The following is a 24,427-nucleotide window of genomic DNA, read 5'->3' on the forward strand; positions in this document are numbered from 1 at the left end:
GTGAATTACTATGTGTCTGGGAGTTGGTCTTCTCATTTGATGTCTTGCATGGGTTCTCTGAATATCTTGTGTTTGAATGTTCACATCTCTGATGATATGAGGGAAGTTTTCTTGGATAATTTCATGGAATGTTTGTTCCAGGGTGGTCTCTGTTTCTCTATCTGCCTCAGGAATGCCAATTAATCATAGATTTGACCTCTTGATATTATGGCACATCTCTTGGAGGCTTTGTTCTGTCTTTTAAATCTTCATTTCTATGTTTTTAACAGTTTGCATTAGTTCCATATTTTGGTCCTTTCTTTCTTCTGCTTGATTAATTCTGTTTTTCATGCTTGCCAGTTTGTTATTTATTTTGTTTACTGTATTCTTTATTGCTGCTATCTCAGTTATCAACTCCTTCAGTCTTTCAATCTTCTATTAAATCCAGCAATCCCCATTCTGGGAATATAGCTGGAGGAACTCAAATCACTCTATGAAAAAGATACCTGTACATGCATGCTTATTGTAGCATTATTCACAACAGCAAAAATGTGGAACCAATTGTGCTGCCCATCGAAAGTGGGCTGGATTTTTAAAATGTGGTACCTATACACAATGGAATATTATGCAGCCATAAAGAAGACAAAATTATAAACTTTGCAGCAACCTGGATGGACTTAAAGTCTATAATACTCAGTGAACTTTCACAGAAACAAAGAACCAAGTACCACATGTTCTCACTCATAAGCAGATTCTGAAAAATTACCATAATACTATAAGAAAGGCATTGACAGAAGTAGGAAACTGCCGGGGTGGGGGAGCACACGTCATCAATAAGGATATCTGATCTTAAACCAGGTGAATTGGGGACCGAAGTGAGGCCCAAACTTTACCTGTTCAATGACCAATTGTAAACCTAACCCTGAATTGTACCTCACATCTTTAAAATAAAATTTAAAAAATAAATAAAAATATTAAGACTTCCAATCCATGAACACTAAGTGCCTTTCCCTTTATATGTGTGTTTCTTAATTGCTTTCAGAATTGTTGTACAGTTCTCAGTATAAAAGCATTTACCTCCATGGGTAAGTTTATCCCTAAGTATGCTATTCTTTTTGATGCCGCTGTAAATTGTTGTTTTGACTTCCTTTTCAGATTGTTCACTGTTAATATACAGAAATGCCATAAATTTGTGTTTGTCCATTTTTTGACATGCAAGTTTGCCGAATACATACATTTATGAGTTCTCACAATTTGTGTGGGTTTTTTTGGCGTGTGTGTGTGTGTGTGTGTTATCTTTAGGGATTTCTATTTATAAGATCATGTTATGTGTGAACAGAGATAGTTTTACTTCTTTCTTTCTGATTTAGATGCTTTTTATTTCTTTTTCTTGCCTAATTGCTCTGGAATTCCAGTACTATATTGAATATAAGTTGTGAGATAGGGCTTCCTTGCATTGTTCCTGATCTTAGAAAATTCATAGTTTCATCAATATTCCTAGTTTGTTTATTTTTATTTTTTTGTCATGAAGAGGTGTTGAATTTTGTCAAATGCTTTTTGAGCATCAATTGAGATTACTCTATGATTTTTGTGCTTCATTCTGTTAATGTGGTATATTATTTTGATTTTCATATGTTGAACCATCTCCTTGCATTCCAGGAAGTAATTCCACTTTCTCATGGTGTAAAATTTTTAAATATGGTGCTGAATTTGTGTGCTAATATTTGCTAGGACACTGTATTAAGATTCATCAGGAATATGGGTATGTAGTTTTCATTTCTTCATATCTTTTCCTGATTTTGGTATCAGGGTAATACTGGCCTTCTAAAATGTGTTTGGAAGTATGTTCTCATCGATTTTTGGAAGGGTTTGAGAAGGATTGGTGTTAGTTCTTTAAATGGTTTGTGGAATTCTTCAGTAAAGCTATTGTTCCTGGGCTTTTGTTATTGTTGGGAGGTTTTTGACTACTGATCAAATCTCCTTACTAGTTATTGTTCTGTTTAGAAATTTTATTTCATGAAGCCTTGGTAGGCTTCTAGGAACTTATCCATTTCTTCTAGGTTATCCAATTTGTTGGTATATGTTTTTTATAATACTTTGTATTTCTGTCTTACCTCTTAATTTGTGATTTTTAAAAAATCTGAGTCTTCTTTCTTTTAGTCTAGCTACAAATTTTTCACTTGTTGATCTTTTTGAAAGGTCAAATTAGTTTTGCTGATTTTTAAAATTGTTTTTATTCCATATGTCATTTCTTTTTGCTCTAATCTTTATTATTATTTTTTCCTTCTATTATCTTTGGGTTAGTTTATTCTCACTTTTGTGTTTCCTTGAGATGTAAAGTGGGATTTTTTTTAGCTTGAAGTCTTTCTTTTTTAAAAATGTGGCATTTATGCATCATTCAGGCACCCTTAACTGTACCCCACAATTTTAAAATAAAAAATATGTTATAAAAAAGTTCATAGTAATTAAAAATTAACTGGTTTTGGACCTATAATTTTAAAAAAGATCTAACTTAGAATAAAAAGTCACATCTCTAGAAATTCCACATGTATCTAAAACAAAGTTCTGGAGTTCTTTTGGTTTTCCTACATGACAAATTGTGTTTTAATTGGATTAGAGCAGTGATGGCTTTTTTAACATTTGGGAGTGACATTTTCCTGAGCATTAAAAATGACTATAATCTATATTTGGGGAATAATGCATAATGCATTTTAAGTGTTCCTTTCAGCTTATAGGGTTATTAAATAAAATATCAATTTTTACTAGAATTAATATCTGTCACTTGTTGGGTAATAGTCAAAGAAATATGAATGAGTACAATAGTAATTCTCCATTACACTTACTGTTTTGCTCTCTGCTTTGTGCCAGTTTATATTGAAATATTTGTCTACATTTGTTATGGCTACCTGTACATTCATATTTTCTGTATTTTGCTGCTTGCTATGTACTTTCTTCCTCCCCCACCCCTTGCTACATACTTTCTACTAATGTAGTTTCCTATCTATATGCTCTGTTTAGAAATTCATTCCAAATCTTTTATTGTGAAGTTTCTTGGTTAAACTGAGTAGATAATATTCAATTTCATAAATTGCAAATATAAATAAAAAAACTACAATAACTAAAAAAAAGTGGCATTTACCATGATATACTTGACCTAAGTCATTTTCTAATTTCCCTTGTGATCTCTTTATGACTTATTAGTGGTGTTTAATTTCCACATATTTAGGAATTTTCCAGTTATTCTTTTGCTATTAATTTCTAGTTTCATTCCACTGTTGTTAGATAAGATAGTTGGTATGATTTCAAACTTTTTACATTTACTGAGGCCTGTTTTGTGGCCTCACATATGATCTTTGAAGAATGTTTTGTGTGCACTTGAGAAGAGCATGTAGTCTGCTATTTTTGGATGGAATGCTCTTATTTGTCTAGTAAGAACAATTGGTCTAGCGTGTTTCCAGGTCCTCATTTATTTATCTTTTGTCTGGTTGACCTATCCATTACTGAAATTAGAGTTTTGAAATCTCTACTATTATTGTTTTACTGTCTAATTCTTCCTTCAACTCTGTCAGTTTGATACATATATTTGAGTGTTCTGTTGTTATGTGCATATGTATTTGTGAGTGCTACATCTTTCTGGCTAATTGACATTTCTATCATCATATAATGTCCTTCTTTGCCACTTGTGACAGTTTTTGACTTAAAGTCTATTTTGACTGGTATTTTGACCCCTGCTGTCTTGGTTATGATTTATATGAAATATATTTCCTATCATATCACTCTCAGTCCATGTGTGTTGTTAAATCTAAAGTGAGTCTCTCAGATATAGCATATTGTCTTTTTTTTCTCCCTATTTAGCTGCTCTATGTATTTTAATTTGGAATTTAGTTTATTTACATTTAAAGTAATTGTTGATAGGTCAGGACTCACTCTTGTCATTTTGTTAATTTTTTTCTTTCTGTTTTGTCCTCTTCTTCCTCTCTTGTCTTTCTTTGTGGCTTGATGATTTTTTTTTAATTTTTAATTTATTGGTGATCTGCTTTAATTCTTTCCTCTTTACCTTTTGTGAAGCCACTGTACATTGTTTTTGTGGTTACCATGGGGATCACATCAAATATTTTATGGTTATATTAGTCTATTTTAAGCTAATAATGACTGCACTTATATCACACTTCTCCCACACACTTTATGTAATTGATATCTGATTTTACTTCTTTCTACATGGTGTTTGAATTCACAAATTTCTGTGGTTAGAACTATTCTATTTTTTTTTTCTAATTCATAAATTAGTGTTAAAATTATTTATGTGCCACTATTACAGTATTACATATACAAAGCTTGTCTTCATGTTTACTTTTCATAGTGAAGTTTACTTTTATATCCTTTTGTGTTGTTAGCTTCTTCTTGTTGTGTCCTTCCCTTTAAGAATTCCCTTTTGCACAACTTGTAAGGCAGTTCTTGTGGTAATGAAGTCCCTTAATTTTTGTCTGGGAAAGTCTATCTTTCCTTCATTCATTTTTTTTTTTTTTTTTGAGTTGGAGTCTCACTTGGTCACCCAAACTGGAGTGCAGTGGCCGCTCCCGGCCACCGCAGCCTCACCTGCTGGGCTCCTGCGATCCTTCTGCCTCAGTCTTCCAAATAGCCGCGAATTACAGGCATGCACTACCACACCCGGCTGATTTTTTGATTTATTGTGGAGATGAGGTCTCGCTGCCCAGGCGGGTCTTGAACCCGCAGGCTCAGGCAATCCACTCACCTCAGCCTCCCAAAGGCGCAGGATTACAGGCTGAGCCACCGAGCCCGGCTCCTTCATTCTTAAAGGACAGTTCTGCTAGGTAAAATTTTCTTGGTTGATACTTTTTTTTTCTCCTTTCAGTATTTTGAATATTATCACCCTACTCTTACCTGCAAGGTTATAGTTTGCTTTTCTGTTGTTGCTTGCAACATTCTCTTTGTCTTGACTTTTGACAACTTAATTGTAATGTGTCTTAATGTAGACCTCTTTGGGTTCAATCTATTTGAGAACCATTGGGTTTCATTAATGATGTCAATTTCCCACCCTAGATTTGTGAAGCTTTCAGCGATTATTTCTTTAAATACTGTATCTGCCATATTTTCTCCTTCTGGTCCTCCACAAACTGTGTATAAGTTGTATATGCTGTATTCACTCTTTTCTATTATTTTTTTTCTTTTCATTCCTCTTTCTAATTTAAAGAGACTTGTCTTTGATTTCACTGACTCTTACTTTTGCATGTTGTCTTTTTCTGAAGGTCTCTAACAAATTCTTCAGTCATTGTGTCCTTCAGCTCCAAGTTTTCTCTTTGGTTCTTTTTGAAGGTTTCTATTTTTTTAAATCACATCTCTCACTTTGTTCAATCAGCTATAAGAGACCAAAGGTAGACAACTAAATGAAATCAGAAAAAAAATACAGAAAGTCTTTGAAAAGCAGTTTATGAATCTCTACTTCTTTAGGATTGGTTATTGAAGCTTTATTAGTTTCCTTTGGTGGCATTATGCTTTCCTGATTCTTTGTAATTAATGTAGCCTTGCATTGTTGTCTGTGCATTTGAAGAAGCAAACACTTCTAGTCTTTAATTGATTTTTGCAGGTAAAGAACTCCTCCTGCTTGGTGACCAGATGGGTAGGGCTGCTTCCAGGATCATGATTAAGCAGGGCTAGAGCTGTGTCACGTGGATGCTGCTAGATTTAGTTAGGTCCCTGGTTAGAGGAACTGTTACTATAGGCACAGGTATGTATAATTCCTGCCTGGTTCCAAGGTGGATGGGATTACCTCTGGAACCATGGTTAAGCAGGGTTGTAGGTGGGTCACAGGACCACTTACAGGTCTGAAGATTCCAGGCCTATTAACAGGAGCTCAGTGAGTGTGCTCTTTCTGGGTACCTAAATAGGCAGGACTGCCCCAGGATCATAGTACACGAGGGATGGAGGATCTGATTCAGCATCTGCAGTAGGGTATGGGGTCAGTAGCCCTATCACCAGGATTACTGATATATGTGTCATCAGGGTCGTAGATAGGTGTGTCTCTAACCACAGCAGTGCAGGACTGAAGATAAGCCACAGGACCAGTTAAAGGTCTACAGCTAGATGTGTGGGCAGTGGACCAGCTAATGGGGACACAGATATGTCCAGGAACAGTCCTACCCATACAAGGACATACATATCTGTGTGTCTCCTTGTATGGGTAGGACTGTTCCTGGACTATGGTAGGTTGGAGTTAGAGGCCAGTAACAGGGCCTCTTCAGTGTCCACAGTTGGATCTGAGGTTAGCAGACCTGCCACTAGAGGCACAGACAGGCATGCCTCCCACCAGCAAAGCAGTACAAAAGTTGTCATAGGTTTGCTTCAGGGTCCACAGCCAGGACTGAGTTGTGGACCTTCTACTGAGGTCAGCATGATTATTCCCATGTCCCGTAACAAATGGGGCCAGTAGCAGAACTGACTGAGACCAAATGAGGCTGAAGCTAAAACCACAGGGGAACAGGACTGTTTTTTCTCTGCAACTGAGAACATTGTCAGTGAGCCTGTCACTGGCTTGTAGGCTAGCCTTCTCAAAGTGACCTTCCTTGGTCTTGGGCATCACTGGGGTTCTGCAACTTCTTACCTGGATCCCAAAGCTCCCACAAAGACATTTTTGTCTACAAATAATTGCCAAATTACTGTTACTGTGGGGCACTGTTAGCTAGGGACTTGTTCCCCCCATCATCTTGCCTATGTCACTCTTTGACTTTTGGCATTTTGAATAGAAGGTATCTCAATGTGGGCCTTTGGGGATAATCCTATTTGAAGTCCTTTGATCTTGAAAATGGATATCTGTTCCATTCCTCAAATTTGGAAAGTGTTCAGCCATTATTTCTTCAAATAAGCTCTCTGGCCCTTTCCCCCCGTTCTCCTTATTCTCTCAAAACACATAGACTAGTCTGCACAACAGTTTCCTACAAGTCATTTAGACTTTCTTAACTGTACTTCATTTTTTTCTTTGTAATCCTGACTCAAGAAATTCAAATGGCCTGAGTTCAAGTTTCCTGATTCTTCCTTCTGCTTGATTAAGTTTGCTATTGAACCCCTCCAATAAATTTTCAGTTTAGTTATTGTATTCTTCAGTTCCAGTATTTGTTTGGTTCGTTTTCATAGTTTCCATCTTTGTTGATATTCTCATTTTGTTCATGCATCATTTTTCTGATTTCCTTTAGTTGCCTCTGTTCTCTTTTAGCATTGAACTTTATAATGATTACTTTGAATTCTTTGTCAGACAGTTCATAGATCTTTCTTTCTTTAGGATCAATTTCTGAAGATCTATTTGACCCTTTGATTGGGCCATGTTTCTCTATTTCTTCATGTGTCTTGCTGTGTTTTTTTTTTTTTTTTTCCAATGGAAAAAACAGTGACTTCTCTCATTCTTTGTGAACTGACTTCAAACAGGGGAAGACCTTCACCAATCATCCCCGTTTGAGATTCTAGGGCCTCTTAAACCTTTTCTGGAGATGCGTTTTTCCCCTGGGTTTGTGCATATAATTTCCCAATAAGGGGTTTACCAGTTTCCTTTTCAGAAACTTGTTATCACTTGCTACCTATGGTGTTTGTATGCGGTGCTATAGACCCTCTGGCACTGTTGAAAGTTGCTGAACTTTTTGTTCTCTGTGGCTCTCAATAATCCAAAGCACACCACTGCTCTCAGCAGAAACCAGATACTGGATAGTCCTCTGAAAATCTGGATATTGCACACATGTTCTACCCTTCTCTTTCTCTCCTGAGGAAGGAGCCACACAAGTTGGGCACTTTTTCCAAATTATGCCAAGCTCTTCTGGCTGTCATCTTCAGTACTGTCAGTTCTATGACACTGCAAGGAGCTTCTAAAGTGTATTTTTAACCTCTAGGAACTCAAAGAATGCTGGTTCCCTGCCAGCACTCCAAGTTAGGTGAGAAAGAACTGTTGTCCCTTAGGCATCCACCCCCCTGCAAAGAGCTGAAATGTTAAAGGTACATGCCATTCTTCCTTTTTTCTCCCAAGGAAGAAGCATGAGTTGGACTTTTCCTTCTGATCATGTTGAGTTGTGCTGGCTCTGGGGAACAGTATCTCAGTTGGTATAAGATGGCTTTCCTTATCCATTTCACTGTGGTTGTTTTTGATTCTAAGCTTGCCTGGAGTAGTGTGACTTATTAGGTGGTCTAGAGTTTCCATAAAGGCTTTTTGGGCGATATATTGTTAAGTCAGTGTCTCCACAGGGAAATGAGGTCTGCAGCATCTCATTCTGTCATTTTGCTTATGTAATTTCTTCTTAGCTATGTTTTTATTACTAATTTTTAACTTCATTTCATTGTGAGAAAAGTCCCTGAATAATTTTTTAAAAAACATCTATAGACTTGCCTTATGGCTTTGGATATAGACAGCTTCTGTTTAATTCCTAGTTTGCTTGAAAAGAACATGTCTCCTACGGTTGTAGGGTTTTTAATGTTTGTTGGGTCAACTTTTCTAATTGTATTATTTTAATTTTCTATATCCTTGTTGATTTTGTCTGCTTTTAAAAATACTTGAGTCATGTAAGAACTTCTAAATATGACTATAGATTTGTCTATTTCCCCTTATTGCTCTGTCAATTAATTTTACATGTTTTACAGCTGTGTAATTATATACATACACATTGTTACATATTCCTGGTGAATTGAGCGTTTTAACATTTTGCAGTACATTTAATAATGTTTTTATTCTAAAGACTATTTTGTCTTCTATTAAAAGAGACCTTTAACATAAGTTCTTTTTTGCCTAACTTGCAGGGTGCATGCTTTCCTATTCTTTAACTATCAGTCTTTCAGTGCTCTTATGTTTAGTTGTGTCTCTTCTAAAGTACATAGAGTTCAGGTTGGTTTTCTATTCAATCTAATTTTCATTGTCTTTTAAGTGGAGAGTTGGTACATTTGTATTTAATGTAATTAGAGATATTTGCATTCAATTACATACTCTTACCACATGATTTGTTTGTGCTACCTGCTCAATGCTTATTTTACACTGCTCTTTTGCCTTTTTTAGTCTTCCTTTTTCTTTTTTTTTTTGAGTTGGAGTCTCACTCTGTCGCCCAGATTGGAGTGCAGTGGCCCCTCCCGGTCACTGCAGCCTCGACCTGCTGGGCTCCAGCGATCCTTCCGCCTCAGCCTTCCGTAGCTGGAATTACAGGCATGCGCTACCACGCCCGGCTGATTTTTTGATTTATTGTAGAGATGAGGTCTTGCTGCCCAGGCGGGTCTCAAACCCGCGGGCTCAGGCAATCCGCTCACCTCAGCCTCCCAAAAGTGCGGGATCCTTTTTCTACTGTTTTCTTAAAAACTATTTTTCATTATCCAATTTTCCCCCCTTCTTCATTAGACTGCATGTTATACTCATTTATATTACTTTAGTGGCTATTCTAGAGTTTATAACATGTTATCTTGATGTATGAAGTTTATTATTAGTCTTAATATTTTCCTTTTTAATGCACAATGCAGACTTTAGCTATAACTCCACTTCCTGAACATCCTAGTTACATGATTTCTTTTTAATTGTATGCAGATTTTAAACTCCCAATGATGTATTGTTGTTACAGATGCTCAATATCCACTTATATTTTTGCACGTTTACTCCTTTTGTTTCTCATTGAGTTTTCCTGCACTGGTAACACTTCCTTTAGTCTGAACTTTCTTTACTATCCTTTGATGTGGCTATCTGCTAGCAACAAACTTTCATAGTTTTTGTTTCAAAATGTCTTAACTTCACTTTTTTCTCCAAAATTTAAGAAAAAATTTTAAACATACAGAAGTTTAAAGGATTTTACAATGACCACTTATATACATCCACTACCTAAACTCTACAATTAGTATTTTGCTGTATTTGTTTTTATCACATACCTATTCATTATTCACTATCAATCCATCTAATTTTTTAAAATGCATTTCACATAAAGTATCACTAGTTTTTTAATCCTAAAGACTTTATCATGCATATTATTAACCAGAGCTAAATATTCACTTCCTGAGGGACAAAATTATATATAATGAAATGAATACACTATAAGTGAACTATTAATGAGTTTTGACAAATACATTACTGTCATCATGGAAACTCCTTTGCTTTTATTCTTGATGGATATTATTGCTGGCTATAGAATTCTAGGGTGGCAGTCACTTTCATTTAGCAATACAAAAGATATTATTCAGTTGTCTTTGGTTTTAAATTTTCTGTTGAAAAGTTAGGTCTCATTCTTATTGCTTCTTTGGAAGTAGCCTTTCTTCAACTCACTTTGGCTGTTCACAAAATTTTTTCTTTGCCTTTTGTTTCCAGCAGTTTTACCATCATGTACCTAAATATGGATCACTTTATATTTTGTTTGGGGTTCATAAGACTTCTTGATCTACCCTTTGATTTGGTCCAGCAATTTTGGAAAGTTCTCAGTTATTATCTTTTCAAATATTGCACCTTCCTCATTATCTCTCTCCTCTTTCTGACACTTTAATTGCATATGTTTTAGACCTTCTCACTGTTTTTATGTCTATTATTCTTTTCTGTACTTTTTTTCTCTTCATGAGTATTTTCTTCTGGTCTCTTTTTCAGTTCTTGCATTGCTCTTTGGCTGTATCTATAGGGCTTCTGCCAAGACTCCTACCCCTTCTCTATCCCACCTCAAACATTTAAAATGCACAACCACCATCTGCCAATGTGACCAAAAGGATTGATATTATTACTTTTAGTATGGGTTTAAATCCGTCACTGTAAGAAGCTCAGGATTCCCAGGTGATGCTTATTCCTTAAAATCCAATTACCTTACCTTTGGGCAGTGAGGTAATTTTCCCACCATCTCTTCTATCTTACATAATTTATTTACCTTTCTATCTGTCTCACTCAAAAGAATACAAGCTTCAGCGGGCTCGGTGGCTCAGCCTGCAATCCTGCGCCTTTGGGAGGTTGAGGTGAGTGGATTGCCTAAGCCCGCGGGTTCGAGACCTGCCTGGGCAGCGAGACCTCATCTCTACAATAAAAATAAAAAAATCAGCTGGGCGTGGTAGCACATGCCTGTAATTCCGGCTGCTGAGGCGGAAGGATGGCCGGAGCCCAGCAGGTCGAGGCTGCGGTGGCCGGGAGCAGTCACTGCACTCCAGTCTGGGTGACTGAGTGAGACTCCAACTCAAAAAAAAAAAAAAAAAAAAGAATACAAGCTCCATGAAATCAATAATTTTTAACTGTTCAATTCATTATTGTTTCCTCAGTGTCTAAACAGTGCCAGGCATAAAGAAGCACTCAATAAATATGTATTGAGTATGCTGCTTCTCTTTTATAAGAAATTACCAAACTGAAACTTTATAAAAATACCAATCAGAAATTTTATTTCTTAAAACAACAATGAAAAGCTCCATGGGTAGCATAGCAACTAAGTAAATATAAAAGAAAAAATTAGTCAATTTTAGTTTTAAAAAAATGATTCCATAGATGCAGGGTTCAAAAACTTCCACTGCCCAGTTAAACTCCTGACACAAATGGTATCATTGTAGTATGTTACTGGAGACAGAAATGAGTCAAGTGGCCTTCTAAATTTGGGTGACTCTGACCCTTGATTTATTAATCTGTTCCAATGTCTATTTGTAGCAACAGCGACCCAGTAGTACCTACAGCCTAGAACCCAGTCAAATCCCAAGTCGTATCATTTAATTTTACAGTATTAAGTTTTAAACTCTGCTAAATACCTTGATCCATCTTATTAAATCAGTTTTGTGCTCTTTAGCCTGAGAACAAAGGTGGGGAGAGGTTGGGATGGAGTAGGGTTGTTCTGAACTAAATATTGGTGAATAAAATCAACCTTTATCTTTTTTACTTTCTTTGTCCCAACTGTAAAGAAATATTTTTTAGGCAGCATAGAAACAGTGATAGCACAGCTCCATAGAGAGGATCTTTGAGCTTATACATGTTACTGTGAGTGGTGAGGGCAAATTCCCAAGCACAACATACTCAAGTGGCCAGTCATCCCACCACTTTCAGTCATCTTTTATACATTTGATTTCTCCCCAGTAGTCGTTGTTTAGGCTTTACTATAGGATCAAGCAGATTTCAACACTATATTGTGAGTAATGTTTTCACTTTAGTTCAATGAAAAGTTTTAAAGGGTTTTACTATATATCTTTCTACCAAGACTAGTTAAATGTTGTAGAATAACATTTAAATATTTATATAGCAGTAAAACTCACTATGCTTCCACCCTTAATCTCAAATTTTTAAATTTGAAAATATATGATCATTTTAAGAAGTCATAAATTACAGATATGCAAAAAATTAAGCTTATCTGTTTTCCTCCTTCCCCAAAGAATGCAATATTATAAACCCATCTCTTCCTGTCCTCATTCATACATAAACATATAAGTTCTCTGCCTCTCCACTATTTTCAGAAAAATAGAATCATAGCTTATAAATCACTACCATGAATCAACAATATATTATGGCCATACCTTCAGTTCAGATTAGCAAAATTAGTGGTATCTGTCACTATAATCATAAAGCTGGGAATGATTATTGCTAATAACTTTAACTTAATGTTAACACTAGAATTACTCTGTAATTTGCTCATATTTATAGTGAAGTCCATGTAGACCTAACAGTTTTTTTTAAAAAAAGTAAGTGCTCAAGATATATGTTTGATTAAAAAGTAAAAGCACAATGATGGTTAAATGTTATAAAGTTTCATAAGACATTTGATGATATATCTGAAATAAAGAAAAATAAAATGAAAAAGTAAAAAATGGGCTATAATACTATTTCTTTATAGTTACAACTTTTAGGAATATGAGCATTTATTATTATATAAAATATAGAATTTTCCCATTAGATTATCTCAACAAAAAACAAAGTTAAGTGCTAAGTGATTATAGGTTACATTAACATGCTGGAGATTATTTCAACAGAAGCAAAATTAAGTACCAAGTGATAATAGGAAATATTAGTAAAATTGGGGTTAAATTTTTGTCTCTTTATATATAAATTCTGTCTCTTTATATACACAATGGCTTTGCCAATAATTAATTTAAAATATTATTTTCCACAAAGCTGTTTGGAAATCTAAAACACGTATGTAAGGAAGAAAACGTTTCTGAATAGTTACAAGTAAAAGTCTTGATTTTTCTGTTAAAGGTTATACATTTTAATATGATCTTTTGGTTGATTTATGTAAAGCTTTGGATTTTTCATTTTCTCAAGCCTGTCATTGCAGGGATGTATGGTATATTTTAGCATCAAGCTTGCCATAAGCAATAAAGTCAGGGTCCCAAAGAAATTTTAATATATTTTCTCATTTTTAACACAGAGCTTTCCATTATTCAGTTATTTTGTTTGAGATTGCATGTTTAGTTGATATCATTTTTACATTCATATAAATAATTTCAAGATTTTAACTTAAAGGTGATATTTAAATAGATTAATTATTTAATAGAAAAGCTTAAGAGTCATCAAACATAAAGTGAAAATTTAAAAGACAACTTAAAATGTACACTAACAATCTTTCTGAATATTTTATTTTACCTTCTAGTTTGCTTAGAGCATTTTTCTCTAATAAGATAAAAGGAAAATAAACAGGAAAGGACTTCCATTAGTTTGCATCATGAAATGGAAACTCACATCTCTAAGATTCTGAACAATAAATTAAGTATGAAAATAACAGTTAAATTCAAAAGTTCTTATTGCAGAAATAATAGTTGTTACAGAGAATTTGAAAATGAAAAGGGAACAATATTCAAGGTATTTGCCATCAGGTAGAAATAAGGTAAGTCCTTAAACAACTATAACATAAAGTTGAATAAAGTTACTTGCCACAAGAAAGGAAGAAACAAAGTGTCAAAACAGTTAATCTCCTGTTCTTAAACTCATTAGATTATTTAAATTCAATCTTGCATGGTGGATAGGATGTAAACAAAGAAGGAAGGCAGATAAGATAGGATAAGGCAAGGGAGAAGAGAAGTAAAAGGCACAATATGGGAGTATCCACTGATTCAGTATAATTAGAGCAAAGGAAACATGTAGGGGAGTCTTGGGATCAAGAATGAAAAAGGACATTTTGGCAATATGTCAGATGGTCTTTAATTCATGGCTAATCATCTCATTGATTTAGAAAGCAATGAAATACTATTGTGGAATTCTGTGTAAGGGAACATGCACTAGAAAAAAATCAATATGGCAGTGAAATTGATTATGGAGAATATGAAAGCAAGGAGTCCACTTAAATTAGTTGTTTCTTGTCCAAGAATTTGGGCAAGATACAACTTTAAGGAGAGATGAACATGGGGATGGAATATAAAGACATAGATAACCAATTGAGTATTCATGGTAGATAAGAGATAGCTTAAGAGATGATGCCATTATTCTATGCCTGAGTTACTAGGATAGTGGTATTAAATCAAAACAAAACAAAACAAAACAAAAAATAGAGAATAAGGGCTTGGAGGAGAAAATGAGTTTAAGTATCATACATAATGAAATTGATACATATGGGCAGCCAAGGCCAGCTGCCAGTCAAAAATAAGAATCTAGAGTTAAAGAGTAAGAATGGATATTAGTAGGAAGATTAGAATACTTGAGAATCATCTGCATAAAGACATGAAAATTAAAATTGTGGAGAAAGATATAATTCCAGGAAGAGAAAATATTAAGAAAGAAAATAATGAACCCATAAAAAGACCTTGAGAAACATGTGCACATTGAAGGTAAGGAGAAGGTACTTAGGAATACAGGAAATATCTTGGGAGAGGTAGAAGAAAAATCAGACTACTATAGTGACATATTGAAATAGCTAATGTCATATATAAAATAATTGCAATAGCTTGCCTGACATAAGAAACTCCATTTTGTTAAAATCCTCCATCTTAGCTGTCTGGCTGACCTAAAATGACCCCCCAGTGTGTACATGTGATTGCTGTAATGTTCCCATGACCATAGACCCACAGTCTTGTTCCCCTGAGCTGTTCACGCTGACCATTCAGAAACTCCCTAGCCACAAGTTCCAGGTGATTGTATACCTTGTTAACTGAAATCCAAGAGATTGTTCCTTTTGTTTTTAGTTCCTTGTACCCTCACTCCCTGCTATGTAGCCCACTTGCAGATTTTGCCTTTATAAGCTTCTAGCTGATTACACTCAGGGTTGAAAGATTTCTTGGCATGAGCCTACTCTTGACTGTGTGCTATTAAAGGACTCAAAATTCAAACCCTGTGTGCTGGCGATTCCCCTTTCTCGAGGTTCGGCTATAACATTATGATCATTATAGAGAATATTTTCAAAAAGATGGCAGCCAATGATAACAAGGAAAAGAATTAATGATTATGATGACTGAGAACAGGACAACAGCGGTCATCAAAGTAAGGTCAAGCTAAATTACAAATGTGTTATAGAGCAAGTAAAAACTAAATACAAGAAACAGATTGATTTTCCAGAGTGGTATTCAAGGTACTGCATTCTACGTCTCACTGTAATTTGGAGTGGCATGTTAACTTGTTAATATGAATTTAAAATACAATGTGATTTTGATAAAACATATAGAAAAGTACCTGTCATTTTTGCTCTCCAGCATTTACTCATCTTTTTTTTGGTAATCACTTTTTGTTTTCCTGGTTTAAAAAAACCCCTTTCCTACTCTGTAGGTTGATTCAGGAGTAAAGTTGTTGGTCTGCCAAAGTTTTGCCCTGGGCTCTGTGACTGAATCAAGGATAGGCATATTTGCTAACTCAAGCCACTGATATGCAATGAGATTTCAGGGAAAGCAGCTCTCACAATTTTCCTCTGGATTTACACCAAGAACACTATCTCAAACCTTGTTATTTGTAAAAAAACAGAAAAACAAAATCAAGAAAAATCTCAAACAGTCCTAACTGAGGCAACACTTACCATATTAAGTCATAAAAATGAAGATTAAAAATAAGTCTAAACAAAATTATGATGAACAAAACTGAACAACTAAATAGAAAGATAGTACATGTTCATAGATATAAAAACTCAATGTTGTCAATATGTCATTTCTTCCCAACTTGATCTACAAACTCAACACAATCCTAGTCAAAATCCCAGCAAGTTCTTTTGTGCATATTGAAAAACTGATTCTAAAGTTGTTTTTTTTTTGAGTTGGAGTCTGACTCCATTGCCCAGGTTGAAGTGCAGTGGCATGCATGCTCACAGCCACCCCAGTGTCAACCTCCTGGGCTCAGGCGATCCTTCCACCTCAGTCTTCTAAGTAGCTGGAACTACAGGTGTGCACTACCATGTGTGGCTAAATTTGTGAATTAGACTTCATCTCTACAATAAATCAAAAAAATTAGCTGGGCGTGGTAGTGTGCACTTGTAGTTCCAGCTACTTGGAAGGCTGAGGGGGAAGGATCTCCAGAGCCCAGCAGGTCGAGTGAGACTCCAACTGAAAAAAAAAAAAAAAAAGATATAATATCAAAAGCATAACTCAAGAAAAAAATAATTAATAAGCTAGGCTTCATTAAAATGAAAAACTTCTGCTCTGTGAAGGATACTGCTAAGACGATGAGAAGACAAACCACTGAATGGGAGAAAATATTTGCTAATGCATATTTGATAAAGTACTTGTATCCAAAATATACAAAGAACTCTTAAAACACAATAAATGAAATAATAACCCATGAAGAGACAGCTCACCAAAGAAGATATACACATGGTAAATAAACATATGAAGAGACGCTCAACATCATATACAGGATTTGCAAACTATAAAAACAATGCAAGAATACTTCAAAACTACTAAGACAGCAAAAGTCCTTATGGGGTGCAATGTGTACCAGTGGGGGTAATAAGTACAAATAAAGACCAAATCCTTACCACTGTACAATACATCCATGTAACCCAAAACTACTTGTGCCCCTCAAGCTATTGAAATAAAAATTAAACAAAGAGAATATCATATCAATAGAATGCTACAGTATTAAATAAATGTTCAAAATACCTACAACACTCAATGCTGGTGAGGACGTGAAACAATAGAGGCTTTCATTCACTCCTGGTGGGAATACAAAATGGTACAGCTACTTTGGAAGACAGTTTGACAGTTTCTTACAAAGCTAAACATACTCTTACCATATGATCCAGTAATTGTGCTCCTTGGTATTTATACAAATGAATTGAAAACTTATGTACACACAAAACTTGCACATGGATGTTTATAGCTGCTTTATTCATAATTGCCAAAATGTGGAAGCAACCAAGATGTCCTTCAGTAGGTGCACGGATAGATCAACTGTGGCATAGGCAGACAATGAAATATTTTGCACTAAAAAGAAATAAGCTATCAGTCCATGACAAGACACAGGGGAAACTAAATGCATATTAATAAGTGAAAGAAGTCAATCTGAAAAGGCTACATATTGTATGACTTCCAATGCATGACAAAAAGCAAAACTATGTAAACAGTATAAAGATCAGGTGCTGCCAGGGTAAAAAGAGAGGGAAGGATGAATAGGTGGAACACAGAGAATACTTAAGGCAGTGAAACTATTCTGTATAATACTGTAATGGTGGATAAATGCCATTATATATTTGTCAATACCCATACAATGTACAAAACTAAGAGTGAATCCCAAAGTAAACCATAGACTTTGGGTGGTAATGATGTGTCTAAGGGTTCATCAATTGAAACAAATGTACTAGTCTGGTACAAGATGTCCATAGTCAGAGAGGCTATGAATGTGTGGGAGCAGAGAACATAAGGGAAATCTTTACACTTTTTGTCCTATTTTTCTGTGAACCTAAAACTGTTCTAAAAAATAAAAAGTGTATTTTAAAAAAGTTTTCTAAGGTCTACACTGGTAATACTGAAAAATTGTATTAAAAATGAGTTATAAAATAGCAAGCAAGAGTTAGTAATATTCTTCCTGATTGCCCAATAACATTGCAACTCTTTTTACCATAAATATATACAAAACAAAAATGATGAATCACTTTGGTGACACCCAGTAGAATAAGCTTGGTTGGTTTAATAATGTGATCACATTTTCATCTTCATTTTCAAATGCTCTGCATCATGACACCACTGGCAAAGATGAGAGCAAGAAACAGGAGGAGAAAAAGAAACCAGTATGATGAAAGAAAACAAATGCTACAGAAATGAGGGTTAAGATTGAAGTAAAAGAAAAAAAAAAAGGCACTTATCATGCAGAAGTCATAGGGGAGGATATGTTAACAAAACAGAAAAGAGCGAATCCTGAGGAAGTTGGCAATATTAATGAACATGCCATTAACATTTCCCCAGTTTGTAAATGGTTGCATAAACAACTTCTGATAAAAGTATATTTTTCTAAGAAATAAACTAAAAGAAGAGAAAAACCAGTCATAATTGAGAAACACTGTAAAACTTTTTGGCAAAGAAATGGTAGTTTAATGGATAACATTCAAAAAGCTTTTCAAGAATTATGTATATAATTAGATGTTCTGTAGTTGTCAGGCCCTGGGGACACCTAAAAAACAAACAAACAAAAAAACCATATTTATTCAGTGTCAGTAAATGTTCTACCTTAAAGAAGTAACATTGTTACCTGCAATAGGACAAATGGCCTGTGAAGACCAATGAAATAACAAAACAGGGTGAATGGTGAGCTATTCAGGTAAAGCAGAACATAGAAAGGCAGGAGTGTCTAAACATGAATTCACTGATTTCCTGTGTATGTACTTGGCAGTGAAAGTAGCAGAGACCTAGAAGTAAAGGGTTCCTTTCAACTGAATTTGAAAAATGTTTGGATGGTATAACTTCATTTCCTTAAGGGCTACCAGCTTTCTGGGAAAAGGTCACCAATAGACATCATCCAGTCCTATTTTCAATCCTGTCCATTGTCATTTTTCTGGTGAATTGTCACCAGTAACTATTGTTTCATTCTGAGATTCTTGGCGTTGCCATTCCTTTCATACCTTTGCTAAATTCTTGCTAATCCTTTTAATCCTTCAGATTCCCTATCATATAGTGTATGTAACTTTGGGAGTGCCTCAATATTTGCAGAAAAGAAAAAAAAAACCATTAATATACAGGAGACTTTTTCTACTCCTTTTTCTGTTATTACTCTTATTTCTTCACATACTTTCATCTATCATTTCTATGGTAATAAACAAAAAGCAACATCTCAAGAATTAGATCTTTCAATCAGGATCTAATCCAGATCTTTATTTCACAGGGCATCTTTAAACCAAAATCCTGCGGTATCTTGACAATAGATGTGTTTTAAATAAAACTTTTTATTGCCCCTTTGCCTCACTCTCCACTTTCACTTTTACTTCTGTTCCCCTGAATATTTTTGGAAATGTTTTATCTTTCCTTTTCTTAAGCTTTGTATAGTGAAGATCCAATTCATCCTCCAACCTTTTCCCTAATGCTTGCGTACAATAACCTAATTCTTATCTTGCTAGATGATTTAATATTTGGATTTATATTGTCCTGTCTTCTTATCGTTAAACGTATATATTATCCACTTTTCAACTGACCTGCAAACTCTTCAAAAATGTGATGTCTTTTTATACATTTGTAAAATTCTTATTGACTGAGGAGTTGAAAAAAAATCACTAATGATAAAATCAATTTTCTTTATACTGTCATCTGTTGTTACAGAATTATATATTTAAAGCCAATGTGTGCATTTCAATCTTCTGTTGGAGTTCCTGTGAATCCATTAGATTTACTTGCCTTGTCCTCCAAGTGCAATTCTAAAAAGCGTAGATAGGCCACAGGTGCAAATGCATCAGCTGAATGTGTGACTACTTCTGATGAATCCCTGAAATACAAAAAATTTGTAATACATCTATCTGCTACATAAATTGTGACAAATTACTCCTGTTACTGTCTGTTCTGTATTTACTTCCACTGGCAAACAACATGTAGTCATTAACATGTATTTTTAATAATCTGTTATTTAACTGGGAAAAGGATCAAGAATACAAAACTTTCAAGAAACAATAATGAAGTTTTTCATCTTTGCAGGAACACATAGTTCATCTTTCAGATTCACTCAAAGCTCTCTGAACTATTTTAAAACTTAAGCTCTTTTCACAAATTTTCTTGGTATGGACTAAGCATTAAACATTAGTGCTTTATCTTCATTATTCTTTTCATTTTCAAGAAGTAATTCATTCAGTGTTTCACATAAAATCTCAATTATTCTTCACAAAAGCAGTGCTGGTGATGGTTTTAAGCTCTAGATGAACTCTTCACACTGCAATATCATTGCTATTAAAATTGATTGTCTGACATAGTAATTACCACATTCAGGTAAAATGGTATGAACTGCTAGCTGGCACCATATGGATACATGTAAATTAACTCAACTTTTATCAAAGATGCCCTGTAAAGCACATATGAATAACTAAGAGTATGTGTGAAGTTCTAATAACTAATTATTTTTTATTGTTTATTAAAAGTGTTAATGCATTTCAACTAAAAATTTTAAAATAGAAATTCTTCATATCTTTTTAATACCTTGGGAAGTTCTTCCATTGTTTATGTTAATAAATTGTTAGCATTTTGACCACTGTAGGATAGCAAAACAGATTTACTTTGACTTTTTACCCCTAATTTAAAAACACCTGTGAATCTACTTTTCTGATGTAAACTTAGTGAAAACAAGAAACTCAAAATATTAGGCTCCAAAATATTACATTTTCATGAGCAAAATGTTTACTTTCCACTTGAAAGATCAAGAAGAATGTATGTCTGACCAGGTGTAGTGGTTCACGCCTATAATGCTACCACTTTGGGAAGCTGAAGCAGGAGGATCATTTGAGTCCAGGAGTTCAAGACCAGCATGGGCAACATAGCAAGACCCTGTCTCTAAAAATAAAAACGAAATATACTCTTAAAAAATTTTTAAAAAGTATGTTTGATGATTTAAAAAACCAAGTATCATTCATGAACCTTCAGTATCAAATACGTATCTTCTTAATGCTTAGAAACAGTAACATTAAAAAGGACTTCTTTGACATTAAAAAGGAAATAAATGTATAATACAAATAGAATCATTAAACAGTCAGCATCCTGATGGAAACATATAATCTGCCTTCACAGGCTACATCAGCCAAAAGGTACCTGCAGGTATGATGATAAGGAGGAAGAGAAAGAAAGTACAAAGGAGGCCGTCTTGCTTGCTACCACCTTCCCCTCTGGCTTGACTCCCACTTGGTCTTAGCCCTAGACTTGCTGTTTCTCTACTTCCTCTACAGACGCCTGCTCTGGTTCTACCTTGGCTCCTTAACCAGATTCAAACCTCAACTATGTTTATAATCTCATGCTTACAGTAAATTTCAATCTTTCTGTTCCTGACCTCAGCCTTGGAAACGGACCCCAATCCTTAATTACACTTTATCTAGGTGGCTTGATTTTGTTATTTTTGAAAACAGAGTGTACCCAAACTGTAATTATCATGAACCAACACTATCTCAATAGAAAGGGTTTCAGGCCCTCACTTTTCATGTTATCTCCACTAGAAACAGAAGGATGTCAGCAAATAACTTACTTAATTGACCTGAATCAAGACTGTTGTCCACAGAAAATATATAACATTCTGAGCACTAAATGAAGACAGTGATTTTTATGAATTCTATTAAAGTCATAATCTCTAATTGACTAACATCATTTCACTCACTTATACAAAGCTAGAGTCAACTGGGAGAGACTAGATTTCAAATTCATAGATTTTAGTTTCAAACAGAATAATGCCACTATTGTTCTTCTCTCTTTAATACACAATCACCTGACACAACTTTCAAGGAACTCTGGTCTCTGTTTCATGGATTTTTCTGAATCCTAAAAGTAGGATCTGTCAGAATATTCTTAGTTTAATCCAGAAAATTAAGGCCAATTGTGCCACAGCAAAAGTGCTTTCCAGTTGGTGATCCTCCTCCCCTTTTCCTATTAATATAAGCAATCAGTGTAGCCACCTCTCATACAGCAGAGGCTTTTCCTCAGTCAAGAGTGTGCTCACGTTCCCTTTCATTGCTGTACTAGGCTCACCCCTACTAACAAGATCACAAGGGCAGCTGAGCCTGGCCTGAACTTCTCTTCCCTGGTATCAACCTCTTGAGATGTGGGGTCAAGCCCTACCTCTCACCTCAGAAGCAAAAAAACCCCTAGTATTATCACTTGAGACTCAATAACGGTCTTTATCTTCACCTTTCCTCTAAAAGGACAACCATGCTAGGTTGGGGCTGAGGCACTGTTTACCTCTCTTGCTTAAACATATGGTTTCTGTATTCACTAAAATGTACACAGATATTCTCCATGGACTCACATTTTTCCTCACACACATCTCAAATGTTATTTCAGTGAAGCCTTCCCTGACATCCCAGACAATGCCAGTCTTCTGTGTTTTCGTACTGTGCTTATAGCCCTTTCATAACACATCCAGTATATCATAAGTATGGGCTTGTGTACCTGTCTACCTTCTGAGAGACCGACCAGTTTTATTCACCTTTTCCACTACAGCCCAAAGTACATTGCTTGGCATTCAGTAAATATTTGTTGAATAAATACCTGGATAGTTAAACTTTGTTAAGTATCTTCAAACACTATCAGAAATCCACAGTGATTTTTTAATACCTACCTTCACATGAATATAGTCATGTGCCACATAATGAGATTTTGGTCAACAACAGACTGCATATACAATGGTGGTCTCATAAGATTATAATGGAGCTGAAAATTCCTATCACCCAGTGGCTTCACAGTAATCTTAATGTTGTAACACAATTTTATTTTTAAAATAATGTAGCATAAGTGTACAGTGCTTATAAAATCTACAGTAGTATAATGTCCTAGGTCTTTATGTTCACTCACCACTTACTGACTCACCCAGAGCAATTCCAGTCTTGTTAGCTCCATTCAGAGTAATTGCCCTATACAGGTATATTTTTAAAAATCTCTTATATTGTATTTTTTTTCTGTACCTTTTCTATGATATACAGATATCATTGTGTTCCAATTGCCTGAAGTATTCAGTGCAGTAACATGCTATACAGGAGCATATGATACAAACATGCATACTGAATATATAAACATATTCATGTGTGCAAACATATATATCAATAACACTATATGACATCTCTGACAATAAGAAAGGTTAGTAGATCTGAAAATTTAAATACAATTTTAACTGCCATTTAAATACCATGATGTAACATACTAATTGAAATGAAAAATGAATTGTAAAATGCACTAGATAGAAATTTATATAATGTATAGCCCAGGTGTATAGTAGGTTACACTATCTAGGTTTGCGTGAGAACACTATACAATGTTTGCACGAAGTCAAAATCGCCTAATGACACATTTCTCAGAATGTATCACTACTGTTAAGTGATGCATGACCGTACATCCTTTCTCATTCGTGCATACTGCATATTTAAACATATTCATGTATGCTCACACATATACCAATAACATCACATGACATCTCTAGTATAATAAAAATAAAGGTTAGTAGGTCTGAAAATGTAAATACAAGGAAAATAGTTCATCAATTTTAATAAATTCTCAGGTGATACAGAATCAATGTATCAAATAAAAGAAGGCAAATAAAATATCTGTTTTTATCCTCACTTTGAAACTGCCACTTACGGCGCTCTGTACTGAGTCATGCCTTGAGAGGACAGAATACGAGTAGATGGGGAAAGATGAATGTAAAGTGTTTCAGTCATAGGATTCAGCCTTTCCTTTCTTCTTTCCTTCATTCCTTTTTTTTTTTGGAGTCAGGGTTTCACTCTGTCACCCAGGCTAGAGCTCAGTTGCAAGATCACAGCAGCCTGGACCTCCTGGGCTCAGGTAATTCTTCCACCTCAGTCTCCTCAATAGCTGGGCATGCCACCATGCCTGGCTAATTATGTGTGTGTGTGTAGAGGAGGTCTCACTATGATGCCCAGATTAGTCTTGAACTCCAGGACTCAAACAATCCTCCCACCTTGGACTCCTAAAGTGCCAGGATTACAGGTATGAGTCACTGTGCGTGACTCCTTCTTTCATTCTTCTCCCTCCCTCCCATCCATCCATCCAACCATGCCATATGTAGCAACTCTGTAATAGGAGTATAGTAATATTGACAATTAAAATAGAAATATATGATTGTCTAAAATACTGACATTAAAAAATGTGTGCATTAACAGAAAGAAGAAAATGATTGCTTTTATTAACACTTTAGTATTTTGGTTCTTACTTATGATGTATGTATGTAGTAAGTAATAAAAAAGTAGGTTTTTTATTTGAGAACCTACAATTATTTTCACTTAAAAGCAAGGCTATAATTCTTTGCATGAGGGCTTCTCAGAAGAAAACTCATTTTCTGATCTTAAAATTCATATCTAGAAGTGAAAGACTTAACATACTAATTGAAATGAAAAGTAAATTGTAAAATGTTGTATATAGAAATATAAAAAATTACTTCCAAAGACTGTTA

General features: G+C 34.9%; 1 protein-coding gene across 2 annotated transcripts in view; it reads right to left on the minus strand.

The window, feature by feature from the left end:
* Nucleotides 1-18,358: 18,358 nt before the first annotated feature.
* The window catches only part of DPH6 (diphthamine biosynthesis 6), a 200,029-nt gene continuing 193,960 nt past the window's right edge, over nt 18,359-24,427 (minus strand). The window contains exons 8-9 of one of the 2 annotated variants that reach the window (XM_021716452.1): nt 19,675-19,762; nt 18,359-18,460 (exon numbers count right to left, since the gene is read on the minus strand). In XM_021716452.1, coding sequence (XP_021572127.1) covers nt 18,407-18,460; nt 19,675-19,762 — 142 coding nt within the window. In that variant the 3' untranslated portion in view covers nt 18,359-18,406. The remainder of the gene's footprint in view (nt 18,461-19,674; nt 19,763-24,427) is intronic. The other variant, XM_021716453.1, reaches the window with a different exon arrangement.

This window comes from Carlito syrichta, unplaced genomic scaffold (genome assembly GCF_000164805.1).
Source record: "Carlito syrichta isolate Samal-C Ts95f unplaced genomic scaffold, Tarsius_syrichta-2.0.1 Scaffold308818, whole genome shotgun sequence".
Classification (NCBI taxonomy): domain Eukaryota; kingdom Metazoa; phylum Chordata; class Mammalia; order Primates; family Tarsiidae; genus Carlito; species Carlito syrichta.